This window comes from Prionailurus bengalensis, chromosome D4, assembly GCF_016509475.1.
Source record: "Prionailurus bengalensis isolate Pbe53 chromosome D4, Fcat_Pben_1.1_paternal_pri, whole genome shotgun sequence".
Classification (NCBI taxonomy): domain Eukaryota; kingdom Metazoa; phylum Chordata; class Mammalia; order Carnivora; family Felidae; genus Prionailurus; species Prionailurus bengalensis.
Genome location: NC_057359.1, coordinates 63802233 through 63821989, shown reverse-complemented (window position 1 = coordinate 63821989; position 19757 = coordinate 63802233). Strand labels below are relative to the sequence as shown.

The 19757-nt window shown below is 41.6% G+C and overlaps 1 protein-coding gene across 1 annotated transcript in view; it reads left to right on the top strand.

Moving 5' to 3' along the window:
- Window positions 1-449: 449 nt before the first annotated feature.
- GRIN3A (glutamate ionotropic receptor NMDA type subunit 3A) overlaps window positions 450-19757 on the top strand; it is a 171222-nt gene continuing 151914 nt past the window's right edge. The window contains exon 1 of the mRNA XM_043566532.1: window positions 450-1903. Coding sequence (XP_043422467.1) covers window positions 1205-1903 — 699 coding nt within the window. The 5' untranslated portion in view covers window positions 450-1204. The remainder of the gene's footprint in view (window positions 1904-19757) is intronic.

Below are 19757 nucleotides of genomic sequence, written 5' to 3'. Positions count from 1 at the left end.
ACTGTTGACTGTGCTTGAAACTCTAAAAGTATTTTGAATCTCTTTAATTTCTGGATCAAATCATTGCTTCCAATTCACTTTTTAATTCCGAGAACCCCAAAACGTAGGGAACCCTTCAAAACCGCAAAGGCCCACGTGCCCGAGAGAAGGAAGCGGAGATTCAATGTGTAAATGATTCTGGCTTTCGTGCCCTTACTAGAAAAATCTTTAAAGCGACACATCGAAGAGAAGAAGCTCGTTCAAGTTGCAGCTTCTCAGAACCTATCCCAGCGAACCACTGGATTTCGGATTCCTCAGGCACAACTCCGAATTCGGAATTCTCCGCGGCTCCGAGACCTCGCCCTCTGGGGTCGCAAGGAATTTCGCAAACCGAGACGCGTCGCGGTTGCGGGGAGCGGACTTTCCGGGGGCGCGGGAAGCGCCACCCGGGAATCTCCCCATCAGCGGGCGTTTGGCGCAGCCAAGCGACAGGCTGGCGCCAGGGCTCAGCAACAGGGAGGCGCCGGCTGAGGCGGGGAGAACTTTGCGCTCCGAGCAGAACCACCCTTTGCTGGCCAGTCGCGTCGCTCCGCCGAGGAAGCAGGCGGCGGCGGCCACTGGGCGGAAAAGGGAGCGGAGCAAGGAAGGGAGGAAGTAGCGAGACAGGAAGAAAGATGAAGCCAGCGCTGGGGGGCCCCGCCGGAGGGTGGCCGACGGCGGAGCAAGGACGATTTGGCTTGTTTTTCGCACCCCGGGCGTGAACGCCTTCTCCTGAGCGACCCCAAGGAAATAAGGGGGTCTCGCCCGGGCAGAAAAGGGAAAGAAAAGAATCCAAGTGAGCGCATCGCCTCCTGGGTCGCGTTGGCCCCTAGGAACTCGGGCCGCCTCTCAGCCCAACCTCCCCGCGTGGCCGGACGCAGTGCCCGAGCCGCCCTGCAGATGGGGCGGGCAGAGAACGGGCGTCCAAGCCGCGGGTGACCGGCGCCGGCCCGCCCGCCTGCCTGGCTCCGCGCAGGGACCGGGCGGGCGGAGGATGCGCGGCGGAGGGACCTGGGCGCGCTAGGCTCCAACTTGGATGGCCCCGGGACCGCTTCGGCTCCTGGGAGCGCTTCGCCGCGAGGAGTGAGCCGCCGGCGGGACCTGGGGGCGGAGACGTGAGGCAGCGGCTGCAGGGGGGCGAGCCGGGCGCACGAGGGGGCGCGCTTTCTCCCTGCGGGTCTCAGTAATGAGGAGACTGAGTTTGTGGTGGCTGCTGAGCAGGGTCTGTCTGCTGCTGCCGCCGCCCTGCGCTCTGGTGCTGGCCGGGGTGCCCGGATCCTCCTCGCACCCGCAGCCCTGCCAGATCCTCAAGCGCATCGGGCACGCGGTGAGGGTGGGCGCGGTGCACTTGCAGCCCTGGACCACGGCCCCCCGCGCCGCCAGCCGCGCTCTGGACGGCAGCCGAGCAGGCGCCCAGCGGGATGAGCCCGAGCCAGGGACTTGGCGACCCCCGGCGCCCTCGCCGGGCGCACGCTGGTTGGGGAGCGCCCTGCACGGCCGGGGCCCGCCGCGCGCCCGGAAGCCGGGGGAGGGCGCCGCGGCGGAGACCCTGTGGCCTCGGGACGCCCTCCTCTTCGCCGTGGACAACCTGAATCGCGTGGAAGGGCTGCTGCCCTACAACCTGTCTTTGGAAGTAGTGATGGCCATCGAGGCGGGCCTGGGCGATCTGCCGCTCTTGCCCTTCTCCTCCCCAAGCTCGCCGTGGAGCAGTGACCCTTTCTCCTTTCTGCAGAGCGTGTGCCACACCGTGGTCGTGCAAGGGGTGTCGGCGCTGCTCGCCTTCCCCCAGAGCCAGGGCGAGATGATGGAGCTCGACTTGGTCAGCTCTGTCCTGCACATTCCAGTGATTAGCATCGTGCGCCACGAGTTTCCGCGGGAGAGTCAGGTGAGAGGAGTGGGGACGCCGTTTGGGGGCCGGGACCTTGTGGAGGGGAGGGGGGACTTGGGGCTTTACAACTTTGATAATGTTATAGGGGTCGGACCATATCTGTAGATGGTTGGTAGAAGAACCTCAGTAAAAGTAAAATAAGACAGTTCAAGTGCGGATGGAAAGAAAATGAGAGGTAGGGGTAGCAGATGGAAGAAAGGAAGTGGGGGGAATAAGCGAAAAAAATCCTCCTGTTTTGACCAGCTGAGCAACCCTAGTGGATGCTGGAGGGAAGTTAGAACTCAAAGTTCTGGATCGTGGAGAGCAATAGAGGTTCTAAAGACTAGCGCGGGGGTGGGGGGTGGGGTGGGGATGGAAGATCTCCGGCAAAGCGAGAGCCTTTCATTCCCTAGAGGAATTGAGAGCACGTGGCGGGAAACGCAGCATCTGCTCCGATTCCTGTAGAAGGTGTGCCTGAGGCTTGGGCGGGGGTGGAAGGAAGAAAACATCCCTCAGAATTCCTTTGAGTCAGTCAATAGAAAATCTGCAACTACTACGGAAGCAAGCGGTAAAGATGTGTGGTTAATTAGGCTTAGGCATTGGAATGCATTAGAAATATCTGAATGGATGGGAGGAACGCATTTGGGATTGGTGGTTTTTGGTTTGTTTGTTTGTTTGTTTTCCCCTATCTTCTTTCTGTGTGATGTGGGCTCAGAGACTGGTTGTATGCAGTTGCTGTGTTGAGCCCATTTCTGTCTCAATTATCTAGTAATAAAAAAAAAATCTAATGATTCCATTTCTTAGGGGTTAAAAAATTGAATATATTTTCAAGAAAAGAAGCTATTTGTGAACTTACTGTTGAAGATAGTGATATTGAGGACCTGAGGGCAGAGTCCTTTGAGCAATAGGAGTTTTCTGCATTTTGCTCATTATTTTTATGAAAATATCAAGCTAAATTTAGCCTTGCACAAAGTATTTATGAAACAAGTAGGTAATTGTTGTTGGCCTCATGTTAAAGATTGAGAAACTAAGGAAAGTTTTGGTCAGTGTGTTGATAAAAGAGTTCAGACACTGGAGAATTTCTGACTATATATCATTTTACTATCCCTTTGGCTGAAAAAAAATTCTAATCTCTGTTCCTCCACTTTTGATATATATATATATATATACAGAGATAAAAGCTCAAATGAGTAAGGCCAAATACAAGTGAAAAGTTTGATAGAATCTATGCATAAAATATCAAGAGAGCACTAAAGGTTTCTTTTTCTAGAAAAATGGATCTTACATTTTTAATCTTAGGAAGGCCGGGCACCCGTTACTTTCAGCAGTTGCCCAGAATATTGCTATTTAATGCTGAACTATAGAGATTTGATCTGCAGAGTGCAGGCTAATTAACTTTTATCTAAAACATTTCCGTCACCTGAATCTGAATGACTATAGGCAGCAGATGGGAAGGCATGGAAAACACAGGTGCACCAGGCTGCCAATGGCCAAAGTGTTATAAACATGAAGTTGCATCCATAGGGTGCATCATTATTAATATATATGCAGAATCAGATTGAACGAAATGCGAGAGTCAGCATCGCTTGCTTCTCATCATTGCTTCTTTATTAATACTTCATAAGTTGCCAATAGTGTTCAGTCTCCAGACTCCATTCCATTTGTAGATTGTTTGGCAAATCATAAATAGCAAGAATTTTCCCCAAATTAGTGGTTGTCAGTTAGGAAGGAGATTGTGTCCATGATGGGTTTGTGCAGATATAGCACAGTACAAGGGGACCAGAGAAACCATGAAGCAGCGTCTAGAATTGGACAACTTCAAAGCTTTAGGACCACTGTGGGAACAGTCTTCCAGGGACAACCCTTACAAGCTGACAATAAAATGAACACTCTGCCAAGCACATTTACTTCTGTATTTCAAATCAGAAATGTATTTTAAATCACATTTGTCACTGTTATTTTCATGGTACACATCTTGAAAGGGAGAGATTATTCTATTAACTCAGATCTTGTTTGCCCAAGTGACGTTTTCTTTCATTTGTCTTTGTATTTTATATTCAAACATATCTAACTTGTCTTGCTTTTAGTATATCATTTAAATGTCATTCTACAATGTTCTATATTAAGAATGTCCAACTCAATGCCAAGTCACTATAATATGTAATTTTAGGAGAGGACCATAATCTGCTTTCAGCAAAAATAAACTGATCTTTCTTTCCCTTGCTTCTCCTAAAAAGTAGACCCATACACACACTTGTGTGTGATTTAAACACACACACACACAAGACAACTTTCAAAATATAAAACAGTGTCAGAGTCCTTTTAGGCATTAAATAAAATGGACTTAATTTAGCCACCATTCTCAGTGAATTCTACTGCCCAGTGACCTAATACATTGATTGGGCCAGTGACTGAATAAAGGATGCTAGCAGAAAGTGGAATTGTCTACACAACCAAGTAGAATAAAATTGTGTCTCTTATTCAGACAAGTCAGAATTGCTTGGAGCAATCGCAGCAGTATTTCTCTCACTTTCTTTTGTACTGCTAGTTTCCTTCATATGAAACCTTTAATTAATAAATAATAGTTTTGATAGTATTCTACCACAGCTCATGAATGGAAAGAGATACCCCTGAAATGATTAAAACCCTGAGAAAAGCATAATAGTTTTATTTCAATTAACTATTTATGGAAACAAACACATTAGATCATCAGCTTGTAAGGAACCAACTTTATTCAGTGTGGGAAATCCATTATGAGTAAGATAATAAACTAGCCACTTTGGAAGCCATAAATCATCACCGCATAAATAAAAGCTTCAGACAGCATTACACATAGGATAGGGTCAAAACACGTTTCCATCCAAAAAATTGACTTTACTACACACTCAAATCTCCACTTGAGGCTAATTCCTTATATTAAAATGATAATTTCTTCTAAATTCTGTTCCCATGACCTTCAAATAATGTTGCATATGGATCCAGTTACGTTTACATTTAAGTTATATATAAAGTTCCTATAATTGTTCTTTCTTTCTCTTCATCCCCAAACTACTTTTTCTTTTAGGGTTTTTGTATAGTTTCTCCAAAGTTAACTTCTTGAAATTCACCTGCTCAGGTAGTGACAGATACATATTTCTTTCTAAAATGTTTATCTCCTGTTAATTCCATATTGGTTCCCTTAGGTAGGGTTAATGGAGTGATATAATTTGCTTAGATCCAAACTCTCATGCAATTAAAAAGTGACTGGGTCACTATTTTCAACTCCAGTTGAACATACCAACTGCAGTTTGCCTGTCTCATGAGTCATACATGGTGTAATCAGTCATATATGCTGTTTAGTCCCATGGAAATATAAGTATTTCAGATGTTCCCCTTTCTCTGACAACACAGTGCTAAGTACAGAAGCTTATTTATTAGAATTTGGCTAGCATAGTGCCACTTTTGTATGATACAGAGACCAGAACAATGATACCACTAAGGTGCAGGTTTTCCCTCTATCTGAAAGTATACTTTACTATCTGAAAGTAAAACATTCCTATGAATCCTTTTGTAAGCCAAAATGGCATAAAGTGAAGAGTATTCTCCACTTTCCAAAAGTTCATGTAATGTCACTTCGCTTTAAGGAAAGACCTACATTAGCACCTGTTTTCCATAATGGAAAAAAAATCAGAAGAGGATTTTCACTTTTATGAAAACAAAGTGGCATAATGTAGAGTTTCAGAAAGTGAGAGATACCTGTAGTGCCCCTTTACCCAAGGTTTTGCTTTCCACTGTCAATCATGGTCTGGAAGCAGATCTCTCCTCCCCTGACTTAGTGTCCAAAGGTCAATAGTAGCCTCACTGCATCACAACGCCTATGTCTTTCTCCTCACTTCATATTATTACATAGGCATTTTATCATTTCACATCATCACAAGAAAAAAGTGAATTTAGTACAATAAGATGTTTTGAGAGAGAGACCACATTCACTTAACTTTTATTATAGCATACTGTTATAATTGTTTTATTATTAGCTATTGTTAATCTCTTTTTTTAATTTTTTTTTTTTAATGTTTATTTATTTTTTGAGAGAGACAGAGACACAGCAGGAGCAGGGGAGGGGCACAGAGAGGGGGAGACAGAATCCGAAACAGGCTCCAGGCTCTGAGCTGTCAGCACAGAGCCTGACGCGGGGCTCGAACTCACAAACCGTGAGATCATGACCTGAGCCGAAGTCGGACGCCCAACCGACTGAGCCACCCAGGCGCCCCTATTGTTAATCTCTTAATGTGCCTAATTTATAAATTAAATTTTATCATAGGTATGTATGTACAGGAAAAACCACAGTATTCATAGTATAGGTACTACCCCTGGTTTCAGATATTCACTGGGGCTCTTGCAATGTATGCCCCACAGATAAGGGAGGGGCACTACTATATATAACTTAGGTGCATTATTAGGGGACAAGTAAAGGACATTTATTTTTAACAGATTTTCTCTCAACTGTATTGGTTTTCCTTGACTTGCTTCATGCAAAGCACTGCTGTCTGTCCTCTGAGGGAAATATATTCTTCTGCAATTCATGATGAATGGCTGATAGTAGCACCTAATTGTTGCTGACTTGAAGATAAATGATTTCAAATTAAATGTCAAGTGATACAAAACTTTTCTTAGAAGTGATCTTTTACAGATTCCTCTTGAGGAACAGAGACTTGGGACTAATTTGGAAGTTTTTATTTTTAATTTGGGGATTTTTTAAATAGTACTTAAAATTTTTTTCCAGATAAATAGATCAGAACAGACTAGCAGATACATTCATTGGGCAATTAATCTGTCTCACCCACTTTTCTTTGTGCCTTCCTCAGTATAATCATAGAGAATATTTGGTTTTGACCTTCTTTGACTCATCTTGGAGTTAATTTATGATGAATCAACTGAACTGAGTATCTGAATCATCTGAAGACCAATTTCAATATCCCTTAATGTTTTATCTTTTGGTGTTGTGCAATCCACCATGGATTTTGTGCCATTAGATCTTATTTCATGAATACCTCCAGTCAAATTCCAATAATGTTGGTTAAAAGGGCACAATATAATGGAAGGTATATTAAATAATAGTCAAGACTCTCAGTCTACTTCTGCCTTTTACTGGCCATGTAATCTTGGGCAAGTGCCCAAGTTCTATATACCCATTCAAATGAAAATGAAAATGTGTTGCTGAGCTCCATGCTTATCAGTCAAAAGAAGGTACTTACCAATCTGACACAGTTGTTTTATAAATCAAATAAGAAAATGAAGTACTTTGGGAAAATTTATAGTATTAGCCCAATGACTGGTAGAGAGGTGTTGGTTATGATCTGATAAGAATCATCCAAGTCTTAATTCTTCACTAATTCTCATTAGTAGTTACTGATCAAATTGGGATGTGATTCACAATAACGTGTCTTCATTCTCCACCTTACTATCTACTCCCTCATTTTCTTCCTCTTTAGAGAAAAAAAATAGTAAGTAGGTTTAGTCCTCCCCCAAAAAGGGGGAAAAGAAAAAACTTTTAAGTATGTTGCACACTTGCCCCAAGATAGAGGACATGCCATAGGTACTATTTCTATACTGACGGCAAATTTTTACCTTTCGCACATCTAACACAGTTTCTAGAGCCTTACGTATTGCCTTAGGTAGAAGCCTCAATAAGATGCTCAAGGTTTTTCAGAAATGTTGGTCTCTCACGTTGGTCGTAAGTTTTTCCTGTGAGCCAACTTACAATAATAGATTGTTTATGAGACTATGGCCATATAGTTAACCCACTCCACCTACTGTATCAGTAACCACACTGGTTGGCTCATCTGACATTATTTTCACAGCAAGTCTTTCTTGATGAGAACAGCAGTGTGTTGGTCCATTCTGGCACAAGCTCCTTATCTCATCATGGATAGATTACAAAGAGTTTGCAAACCAGCTACTTTGAGTACCACGGCCCTAGACAATTATGTGGGGCTCTCATAGCAAGGTATTGCTCAATTTGGTGGCATCACTAAATGTAGAGATGAGCACCTCATCGTCTCTTCTCCTGCCTACCCTAGCTTCTGCCACTCACATACACAGAAAATTAGAGGAAGTGTAGAGCACCAGAAATGAGACGCTACATCTATAAAAGTAGGCAAGAAGGAGGAAAGAACATCTCAGCATCTGCCATGTTACTTTTGGAGAGAGTGCATGAATAACAAACTAATGGAAATCTTTAAGCCACTGATTTGTCTTTCTCAGATCTTTTCTTTATGGGGTAGTGGGAGAAAAGAGCAATGGGGAAAAGGTGAGCAAAGAGTAAGCTAGCTATCTGCCCTCACTCTTGCCTCTTCCCTCCCCTTCGCCTAACCTAACACCTCAGCCAGATTTTCAGGTCTCCTTCTGAATGGGCATGATTCAGTCACTTTCAGAGGACACTGTGATCTTCTGCATTGAGGGAGCAGGTTGATCACACGGACCTGGACTGGTATTGCGTCAACTGGAGTGAATACTGATACTGAAAGGCTAGTATCTGGTTTAGCCAGCAATGGTCTACTGGTAGAGATGAGCCTTCAGAAGTTCAAGTAGTAAAGAATTAAGCAGGATGACTTCATTTTTAGTCAGGCTGAATTATGCCCAATTGTTAGTCTTTGAGTCATACATTTAGGAACAAACTAAATCATACATATTTTTGTAGCATTTATGCTTTTCAAGTCTTCACAAATGTGCTCACAGAATCCTCCTAACAGCCTTGTGAAGTAGAGAACAATGTATAGAAAACATATAGGGTACTAGAGAAAGCTATGCATTATAGGAAGTGAGGAGTCACCAAGAAGAAAAACAGACTAATAGCTTCTTCTACATTCAGTGTATTTGTTAGCCTACAATCCAAGAACAGACTGGATCCATCACTGCTTTTGAATTACCTCAGAAAGTGGATAAAAGAGAGCAATATATGCTTCAGGTTTGATTGTTAAAAGCATATTTCACACTAAATAACCAATAATGGGAATTGAATTAAATGAATCATGATACAGTTTTACAGTGGAGTTCTATATACCCATTCAAATGAAAATATATTGACATATATAGAGAAAAAATTTTATAATGTGTGTAAAGTGTGACCTTGATCCTGTAAACGATGAAGTCTAGAATTTTATTTATAAAAATGATAAATGTGATTGTAACTGGATGATCTATGCTTCCCTATCTGTGCTCCAGTTTTTTTTAAAGTATGTATTACCTACATGATTAAAAATATTAAGAGGAAAAAAAGACAAGTTACCTTCACCTTTCCTCATCAATGCTTTCAATACTTCAATATGAAAATATAGATTTTAGGAAAAAGTAAATTGTAGAGCATGTTTACATTTATCAAAGTCCTTTCCCATCTTTTTTTTTTTTTCATTTTATTCTCACAATTACTTTGTAAGGTAAGCAGGACAAATAGTGTACCTTTGTTTTGCAAGTGAGACAATAATAACATAAATGAAAGAAATACAAAGTAAGCGTTAAGGGAAAAGGTTTCTGAGAAGCACAGACCTATGTCTGAATCTTAGCTTTACAACTTTCTAGACATTTTACCTTGGGAAATATGCCTCAATTTCTTGATCCACGAAATACGACTATCTCAGAAAGTTACGGTGAAGACAACACCATGTATGCGAAGTTCTAAGCACGGTACCTAGAGCACTGTGTGTTCTTACTATGTCAGTGATCATTCTTTTAATACAAAGGGTTGGCATGGCAAGTTTAATAAAAACTAAAACTATCAGAGTAAGTCCTCAAATATCCTGGGTTGCTCTCCAGAGTACCTCCGAATGCATTTTCAGTATGCACATGATAGTCAAGCTTAGGAGATCCAGTTCCAGTGGACCAACCCTAAGCAAAGCAAAGAAATATGCTGTTTTGAAACCCCACTTAGGGGTCCAATTCACTGAAGTGCATTCTCAGCTTAGGTATATGTAAAGTTGGTCAGCAATGAGGTGAACTTCGAGGTCTAGTTTCAACTAGTTGCTCCTTTGTATTGGTTCTCAATGACTGGATCTTTGGACTGGTTATGTCAGAGGTAAAAAATAATGCTCTATTTCTATTAGTCGGTGTAAGTGAGAAATTCATAACTCTTGCCTTTATCTACTAACCTAATTTCTCATAGGAGGCTCCCAGAAATTAAACTTAAGAAATAGTAGAACCATGAGCCAATTGATATTTTAGACTTCTAGAGGAAAATGAGGTTGTTAGAAAGGGCAGAGTCTCACTTGACATGGATTGAAGGTTCAGAAGTTTCCCATTTCATACAGGATTTATCTGTACTAAAGTAACTGATTTGTGGCATATATTAGCTCAAAAGTTTAGGGACAATAGCACTATTATATACTAAGGCTTACCCAAAAAAGATACCCATAAGGCAAACTGTGGTTTATTGAATGCTGACGATATCAAAACTGATGCATACAGCTTTGAGGGACTTTTTAACCAACTGAGCCACCCAGGCACCCCTTTGAGGGACTTTTTAAATGCATATTGCTGTTCTGATTATAAAAGTCATGCATACATGTGCACTGCTTCGCATGGGTGTCCACAGATGACCTTGAGTAACATTTTGATATATTTTATTCTCTCAAGGCTAATGGTTTAAAAATTTTATAAACCATTGGGTACAGTTAAAGCCTTACTGTCAGTCCAAATGGGCTGGACAAAAGGACAGGAGAGGGGAAAAATTTTTTTTTGTTAACTTTCCAAAAAGTCAGAGTTGATAGGGCCTTTTGAAACTTGGGCACTCTGAATTGATGGTATTTCTATATTAAAAGGTGGTATTTTCCTTTGTATGTGCAACCTAGCTTTATATTTTCAACATTCTACAAGTGGCTGTGTCTGTACGGTTCCAAACAATGGCTTGGTCTGGATCTTTCAGTGCCATTCCTAAGAATGACTTGGAAATGGGTTGCCACTACTCTCTTCTCAGTTTGGGATGGTCATTAGCAGAACTTCCAGTGTCAAGCACTTTCAGGGCCACACAACCTACATGCGGTCTCTTGCTGTTTTTTGTATTGAAGGCCCCAACCCAAAGCCAAACAAAAGTGGGGTTAATACTCTCCAGATTAAAAATAAAGAAATTTTATCTTATAAACAAAGTGAGCTGCTCAGCATGTCTTCATCTAACAGAATCACAATCTGCCTGTTGCAGAATTCCATTTGTTCAGTCCCAACTGGAGGTATTTAAATAGGGATTCCATTAAACAAAGAATTTGCTTCTATATATTATGAATTTAATAGGTTCAGACAGAGAGCTGTTATTGTTTTGATACTATACAAGAAATTCATTTGAGTCACGTCACACACTGTGTTATACACACAAAGAAAAGCTTCAGTATATACCTGAAAATGAATGATAAATCCATGCCTGAATCAATCCAGTGTGCCTTCATCTGGTTACAGGCACAGAGAGCCATCTAGTGTTCCCTAAAATACAGCTTTTAGGTAAAGCATCCTAGATATCCAACCTGACAAGGCAGGAAAAGGATTCCAAAGAGCTTTTAGTCCATGTCCCAGCCTTTTAAGTCTGTGGGAAATCTAGGTAAATCCACCACAGAAAGGACCTTCTTTTGCCTTCTAAGCAGATCCAACAATCTCTGTTCTTTGGCCACCGTACCTATAGTTGCAGTTATAAACCTTAAAGTAAGACTATCTGAAAGTGTATGTTTCGAGGGGTTGGGAGGCAAATGTCAATGGCTTTTACCAACTGTAGGAAGGCAGTGGCTAATTGTTGTAGTAACTGTATTTACTATCACTTTCGTTTATAAAGCAACTTGAAAAGATGTAGCCATTTTATTGTGTTAAGCATATCATTTGCTCCTTTATGTCCAACTATAAAAACTTTATGTCCTTTGTGGATAATTCCAAAAATAAAAAAATACCAAAGAATAAAATAAAAATCACCCATAAACCCACAACCCAGAGATTTAGACATATGTATGTGTGGTAAAATTGGGATCCATGCTATTTTATGATTTTTATTTTATTTATTTATTTTTTTTTTTTAAATTTTTTTAACGTTTATTTATTTTTGAGACAGAGAGAGACAGAGCATGAACAGGGTAGGGTCAGAGAGAGGGAGACACAGAATCTGAAACAGGCTCCAGGCTCCGAGCTGTCAGCACAGAGCCGGACGCGGGGCTCGAACTCACGGACCGTGAGATCATGACCTGAGCCTAAGTCGGCCGCCTAACCGACTGAGCCACCCAGTCGCCCCTATTTTATGATTTTTAAAATGTATATTATAAACATCTTTCTGTGTCATTAATATTTTTTTCATTATTTTTAATGGCTATATAATTTGCCTTGGAATAGATTGTTTCATTTGTTTGACCGCTGTTGTTTGAATCCAGGTATTTCCCCCCAAAAAATCAGTAACACTTTAACTAATGAGACTTTACCAGCCTGGTCCTTCTTGTAGTTTTTGGTGCTATGGAACATCCACTACTTGAGTTCTAGGACATCATCATGGTTGGGGTTTATTGTGTGTGTCTTTTTTTTTTCCGGCTCTTTCATTATCTTTCACTGATTTTACTTGCTGTCTTTGACCACTTGTAGTAACAATCCTAAGGCTGTGCTAAAATGATAGCTACTAGCTCTGTATGAAAACATTTAAATACATTTAAATTAATTAAAATGATATAAAATTTAGAACTATCTCAGATGCTCTCACCCCATTTCAAGTGCTCAGTGGCCACATGTGGGTAGTGGCTACTGTATTTGACAGCACGGGTACACAACATTTTCTGTCTTCATAGAAAGTTCCCATTGGACATTCTATTGCTGTCAAAGGGCATGCAGTTGTAAGAAGCAGAAACTCATTCTGTGGAGCTCAAAAGTGAGGAGTTTATGCTGAAAACTGCAGGAAAATGACAAGGAAGAAAATTGCAGGAGCTGCTGGAAAGTGGTAGGGCAGCTACTCTCTGCCTGTCTTCTGGGGCCCAAAAGCTCTTCTTCTCTTGGCTCCTTTCTTCACATCTGCTCCATTCTTCTCTCTGGATACCAGCTTCTTCCTCTGCCCTGCCATGACTTCTGCATGAATGTGGTTCTGATTTACTATGATGATTAAATGTAGCCTGAACTCAGTAGGATTTACAGCTCTACTCATCTGAGCAGGGTAAGGAATTAGAGAATGACTATGGTTCGTCACCAAGGCCTATCTGAAGAGGTGACATCTGAACATAGAATGAAGTAAGAAGTGAATCACGCAAGTTTCTAAGGGAAGAGCATTGTAAGCAGAGAGAACAAAAGTACAAAGCTCCTGAGGTAGGAATGAGCAGAGCAAGAAATGTTTGTTGAATAAATGAAAAAATGGGCTATCCTTAGGTACTATCCTTTATGACATTTGTGAGTGGGCACAGTTTCAAAGAAGGTATATAACTAGTGAGGCAGTACCCAGATCTGGGGTACTCATATACATGGGTATTTCCCAAGGTTTGGACCCCTGAATTTGTGTCCTGGCATAGGGCAATACCAGGAATTTCTAACTGGAATTTCCAGTTCTATCTCATTCTCACCTTAAACTCAAAATATCTAAAGATATCCTAAGGTTGTGCCCCCTCTTACCTATAAACAAGAATTCTCATACCATCTTGGACCTCTCCCTTCTTCTCATCAGGTTCTGTTGCCTTCCTTTGAATACTTTCCATACCTTCATCCTTCCTTCTTTTCACAAGACATTAGCTGCTCCCATCAATATTCTTGAGTAGCCTCTAGATCTCTAGTTTCTTTCCCCCAAGCCATTCTACAATCTTCTGAAAGCAAAGCAACTTCCATTCATTTATTCATTCTTTATTTAAAATTTTTTTAAGTTTATTTATTTTTGAGAGAGAGAGAGAGTGTGTGTGTGTGTGTGTGTGTGTGTGTGTGTGTGTGTGTGTGTCTGTGAGAGCAAGTGAGGGAGGGGCAGAGAGAGAGAGAGAGAGAGAGAGAGAGAGAGAGAGAGAATCCCAACCAGACTCTGCACTGTCAGTATGGGCCTGTTGCGGGGCTCGAACTCACAACCCATGAGATCACGACCTGAGCCAAAATTAAGAGTCGGGCGCTCAACCAACTGAGCCACCCAGGTGCCTCTTCATTCTTCATTTTTTATTCAAGTATAACACACTAAGCTTCATGCCAACTCCCTGCTCAATGGCCATCTTACTATTGCAATATCATCATCCTTTTTCCATGTCCCAACACTCCTGAGGGATGAAACACACACCTAATCACAATGATGCACTACAAGAGTAATTCACAGAATTGGAGCAGGGTACACTGAGCTTAAGAGAATCTATCAGATTCTCCAAGCTTTGTTAGTATAGTTCAAGAGTATTCCATCCCTCATTCTCAAGATTCTGACATGCCTCCCCTGAAGCCAGAGAAACACAGGTTAATGATGAGCAAACTTACAGAATCTGGTCCTCAAGACCTTTCACAAACACATGCAAATAACTCTTTCCAATTCATGACATTCTTTTGAGATTCAGGTGCCCAGAAAGCATAAAATCTCTAGGAATAGAAATGTGTGTGTGACATAAAAAAAAAAATCAATAGATGTAAATTATTATATTAAAAAGCATTTCTCCATTATATATCTATATAGAAAGACAGGTATATACCCAAGTTGTCATGATTTGCAGATGAATTAAGCTCCTATTCAGAATTGATTTTTCCATTGAAACAATGTTATCTGTGGCTGTTAAGACCTCAGGCCAGGCCACAAAAGCCTGTTTGACCCATGCTATAAGAGAATTCTGGTAATAGTGTTTCTGCAGATGCTGAACACTATCTGTTACAGGCTCTTTTTGTTTGAGACCAAGGGGATATGGAGTGAGGAGGCCAACCAGAAGAACTGACTTTAAATTATCATTCCAGAGTCATCTGTACAGTCTTGGAAAATGTCTTCTGAGTCTCAGTTTTTTAATATTATAAATTATAAATAAATAGTCCCTCATTAAGCAGGTATTGGTTGTGTACTTACTATACTGTTTTAAAGAATCGATATGGGTTGCAGCAAATCAGGATACATAAAAACACTTTGTAAATTCAAATTTAAAAAACAGATGAGAAGCATTCTTACTGAAGCATCTGTTTCATCACGAAGACACTTGTAGTTCCGCTTTTGGAAAGCCAGGACATATCTTCTCCAGTGCTAATTTGGCCATGGGAATAGCCCACCCTTGTCCTGCCCTCCTACGCTGAACCACAGTAATCCCACTGTAACTTCAATGGTCACCAGCAGCTGGAAAGGGAGGAAAGGAGGGCAGGGTGGTTTCACACTTTCCAAATGGAGACTCTAAAAAGTGCTCAGGGCATCTGGGTGGCTCAGTCAGTTAAGCATCCGATTTCGGCTCAGGTCACCGTCTCACGGTTCATGGGCTCAAGCCTTGTGCTGGGATTCTCTCTCTCCTGTTCTCTCTGACCTTCCCTCAGTCACTGTCTCTCCTCTCTCTCTCTGTCTCTCTCTCTCTGTCTCTCTCAATAAATAAATAAACAAAAAAGTGCTCATCCTAGCTGCTCGTCTCAGGCCTGAGGAGGGGAAGAAAGGGCTTTGAGGATCTGACAGGATAGGAAAGCTACAGCCAGGACACAGGTTGGAATGAGAGACACTTTGGAAATCAAATATTAAAGCTCAGATTGCCTGCTAATATTCATAAAAACACATTAGTTCAGATTTAAGGTTTCATCAGTTTCTAAATAATATTTCATAATGGAGTGGGATCCTGGAAAATAATCAAACCTCATTCTAGCGTTCATTCCAAGTCTGCCTTTAGCACTTGCTGGACAGCAGCCACTTAAAAATCTTTTCCTTTCCTTAGGTCAGAACCAGTTCTGGATTCACCGCCCCACGCCCACCCCAGGCCAGGAGAGCCCTTAGGATCCTCTTTATGCAAAGTAATGCTGGGAAAGGTCAGGAATAAACCAGCCGGCTTACCCTTAGCCACACCATCCATGCCTACAGTATTTCACTGTCCTCCTAGCTGACTTCTCTGCCTCCAGTTTTGGCTCTTCAGTTACATTCTCCAAGCGACTGTCAGAAAAAGAAACAGTTCACTGGCCTGCTTAAACCTGGTCGCTCCTCCCTAAAAACTACAGCCTGGTTTCCCATTTCAGGGATTGTGTACTGCCTTCATAAGTTTTGCCATATCTCTGCATCACCTGTTGCCATTAATTTTTTTTTAATTTTTTTTTTCAACGTTTATTTATTTTTGGGACAGAGAGAGACAGAGCATGAACGGGGGAGGGGCAGAGAGAGAGGGAGACACAGAATCGGAAACAGGCTCCAGGCTCTGAGCCATCAGCCCAGAGCCCGACGCGGGGCTCGAACTCACGGACCGCGAGATCGTGACCTGGCTGAAGTCGGACGCCTAACCGACTGCGCCACCCAGGCGCCCCAGCCATTAATTTTTAAAATCACTCTTTTTACTTAAATAAGTGTATTAAAAAACATTTTTTTATCATCACATTAGTGAAAAACCAGTCCCCCTTTCCATAAATAGAAATAAGTACACAAAAGGGACACATGGGTGGCTCAGTTGGTTAAGCGTCCCACTTCAACTCAGGTCATGATCTCACAGTTCAGGAATCCGAGCCCCGCATTGGGCTCTCTGCTATCAGTGCAGAGCCCGCTTTCAGTCCTCTGTCTCCCTCTTTCTTTGCCCATCCCTAGCTTGTGCTCTCTCTTTCTCTCTCAAAAATAAACATTAAAAAAAAAAAAAGATTCTTAAGAAATAAGTACACAATGAAGTAAGTACAGCATGAAAATAAAATCGTTCTAGCTGGGTAGGTAGCTGTGCCTGAGCCCTTCTTCAAAAGGGAAAATTTCCAGGTGTTAGGGAAGTGTTGAAGGCATATTGACACCAAATGGAGGCTTTCTCCTAGATTTAGCAGACGGATTAAACACTAATTGAGAAGGGATTAACATTCTCACTGTGTGATTCAGTGTTACTTAATGTCAAGTCCCTGATCAAGATCCTCTCATGAACCGCCTACACTCTGCCAGCCTCTCACCTATAGGTTGAATTCTAAGCAGCTTAGTGTGGCATTCAAGACCCTTCATTATCTGAGCCTTGATTAGCTTCTTTTTTAAAAAATTTTTTCAAATGTTTCTTTATTTTTGAGAGAGAGACAGAGTGCGAGCAGGGAAGGCGGCAGAGAGAGAGAGGGACACAGAATCTGGGGAAGGGGCAGAGAGAGAGAGAGGCACACAGAGTCCGAAGCAGGCTCCAGGCTCTGTGTTATCATCACAGAGCCTGACATGGGGCTCCAACTCACAAACTGTGAGATCATGACCTGAGCTGAAACCAAGTGTCAGATATTTAACCAACTGAGCCACCCCGGTGCCCCTCTTCTCATTTCTTCTTGATACTAACCCTCTGCCCTTGCACTCTGCTCAACAGTGCCTAAATGCACAATGCTGTTCCAAGCCTTGGCACATGCTACTCTCACTCTTTGGAATGATCTTTCCCCTTGTGTCTGCCTGAAACTCCTATTCAACCTTCAAACCTTTGCTCAAATATCACATATGCCCCGTTGACTGCCCATCCTCTCCCTGCCACAGTTAGCCAATTCCACTTTTGTGGGACATCCTTCTTTTCTAGATCTATCAAACAGCAGGGTAATTATTTACTAACATGTGTCTCCGTCCTCCATTGAATTAAATCCTAAGCTTCTAATATAGTGCATGGCTCATAATAGATGTTCAGTGACTGTTGACTAAAGTGAATGAATGGTACATATCCATCCCTTCCAGTGTAACAGAACTAAGTACAGTAATCCCTATGGGAAACCCACTGACTGTTCAGATGGGATGATGTGAACCTAAGAAAGTGTACCACCTTATGAAAAAGGATGCTCATTCACTGTGGTGGATAGAGTTCATGACCACCCAGAATTTACTGTTATGTAGAACAAAGCTGGAGGAGTAAGGCCTTGGGGAAATTGATTTTGTAAGAAGTAGAAAACCTGTTTCTACCACCCTATTAAATTTTTTATATATCTTTCATTGTCCCCAAATCGGTTTTCAATTTCCTAGAGACCACAAGTGACAGGAAAATGACATTGTTCTCATTTCTGTGAGCCACTGCTTTCCCAAATTTTAATCCCCCCTTCAGCCAATTTCACTATATTGTATAGACAAAAGATTCTTGACATATAAAATTAAAGAAAGTCAGAGCTGATGAAAAGTAAAGTTACTGGAAATAATCACCAGTTAAGAAGAGAAAACTCTAGAATTGTATTTCATCCTGTCATCCCTTGTCAAACAAAATAATCAGGAAATCAGACAAGAGTTCAGTTCTAAGACTAACCAGTTCTATTCCTGGCTCAGTTTCTTTCATTAAGTATAACTCCTTAGGCTTTCAGACCTCTGGAGTGGTGGCCATCTGTGTGTTAGCAATACCCAGATAACTTTTCAAAATGTAGATTCCCAAACTTATGAAAGCCCAACTTATTCCCCTGGGTTTGGAGCACAGAAATCTGTCTAAAAACCAACAACTTCACAGGTGATTGTGTCCACAGGTGATTCAGAGTATCATATTTTGGGACACCATTATCCTAAGAGTCCCCCCACTAAAGTGATTTTCACATTGTGACCAGGCACCACCTGAAACAAAAGCCCAAGGAAATTTTTTCTTACTTTCCATAATTTATTTATTTTTTATAATTTACATCCAAGTTAGTTAGCATATGCTCCAACAATGATTTCAGGAGTAGATTCCTTAATGCCCCTTACCCATTTAGCCCATACCCCTTCCCACAACCCCTTCAGCAACCCTCTGTTTATTCTCTATATTTAAGAGTCTCTTATGTTTTGTTTCCCTCCCTGTTTTTATATTATTTTTGCTTCCCTTCCCTTATGTTCATCTGTTTTGTATCTTAAAGTCCTCATATGAGTGAAGTCATACGATATTTGTCTTTCTCTCACTGACTAACTTCGCTTAGCATAATACCCTCTAGTTCCATCCATGTAGTTGCAAATGGCAGGATTTCATTCTTTTTGATTGCCGAGTAATACCCCATTGTATATATATACCACATCCTCTTTATCCATTCATCCATCGATGGACATTTGGGCTCTTTCCATACTTTGGCTATTGTTGATAGCACTGCTGTAAACATTGGGGTGCATGTGTCCCTTCAAATAAGCATGCTATGTCTCCCTTGGATAAATACCTAGTAGTGCAATTGTGGGGTCGTAGGGTAGTTCTATTTATAATTTTTTGAGGAACCTCCATACTGTTTCCCAGAGTGGCTGCACCAGTTTGCGTTCCCACCAGCAGTGCAAAAGAGATCCTCTTTCTCCACATCCTCGCCAACATCTGTTGTTGCCTGAATCGTTAATGTTAGCCATTCTGACAGGTGTGAGGTGGTATCTCAATGTGGTTTTGATTTGTATTTCCCTGATGATGAATGATGTTGAGCATTTTTTCATTTGTGTGTTTGCCGTCTGGATGTCTTTGGAGAAGTGTCTATTCATCTCTTTTACCCATTTCTTCACTGGATTATTTGTTTTTTGGGTGTTGAGTTTGATAAGTTCTCTGTAGATTTTGGATTCTAACCCTTTATCTGATATTTCGTTTGCAAATATCTTCTCCCATTCCGTTGGTTGCCTTTTACTGTTGCTGATTGTTTCCTTCGCTGTGCAAAAGCTTTTTATTTTGATGAGGTCCCAATAGTTCATTTTTGCTTTGGTTTCCTTTGCCTCCAGAGACATGTTGAGTAAGAAGTTGCTGCATGCGGGGTCAAAGAGGCTTATGCCTGCTTTCTCCTCGAGCATTCTGATGGCTTCCTGTCTTACATTTAGGTCTTTCATCCATTTTGAGTTTATTTTTGTGAATGGTGAAAGAAAGTGGTCCAGGTTCATTTTCTT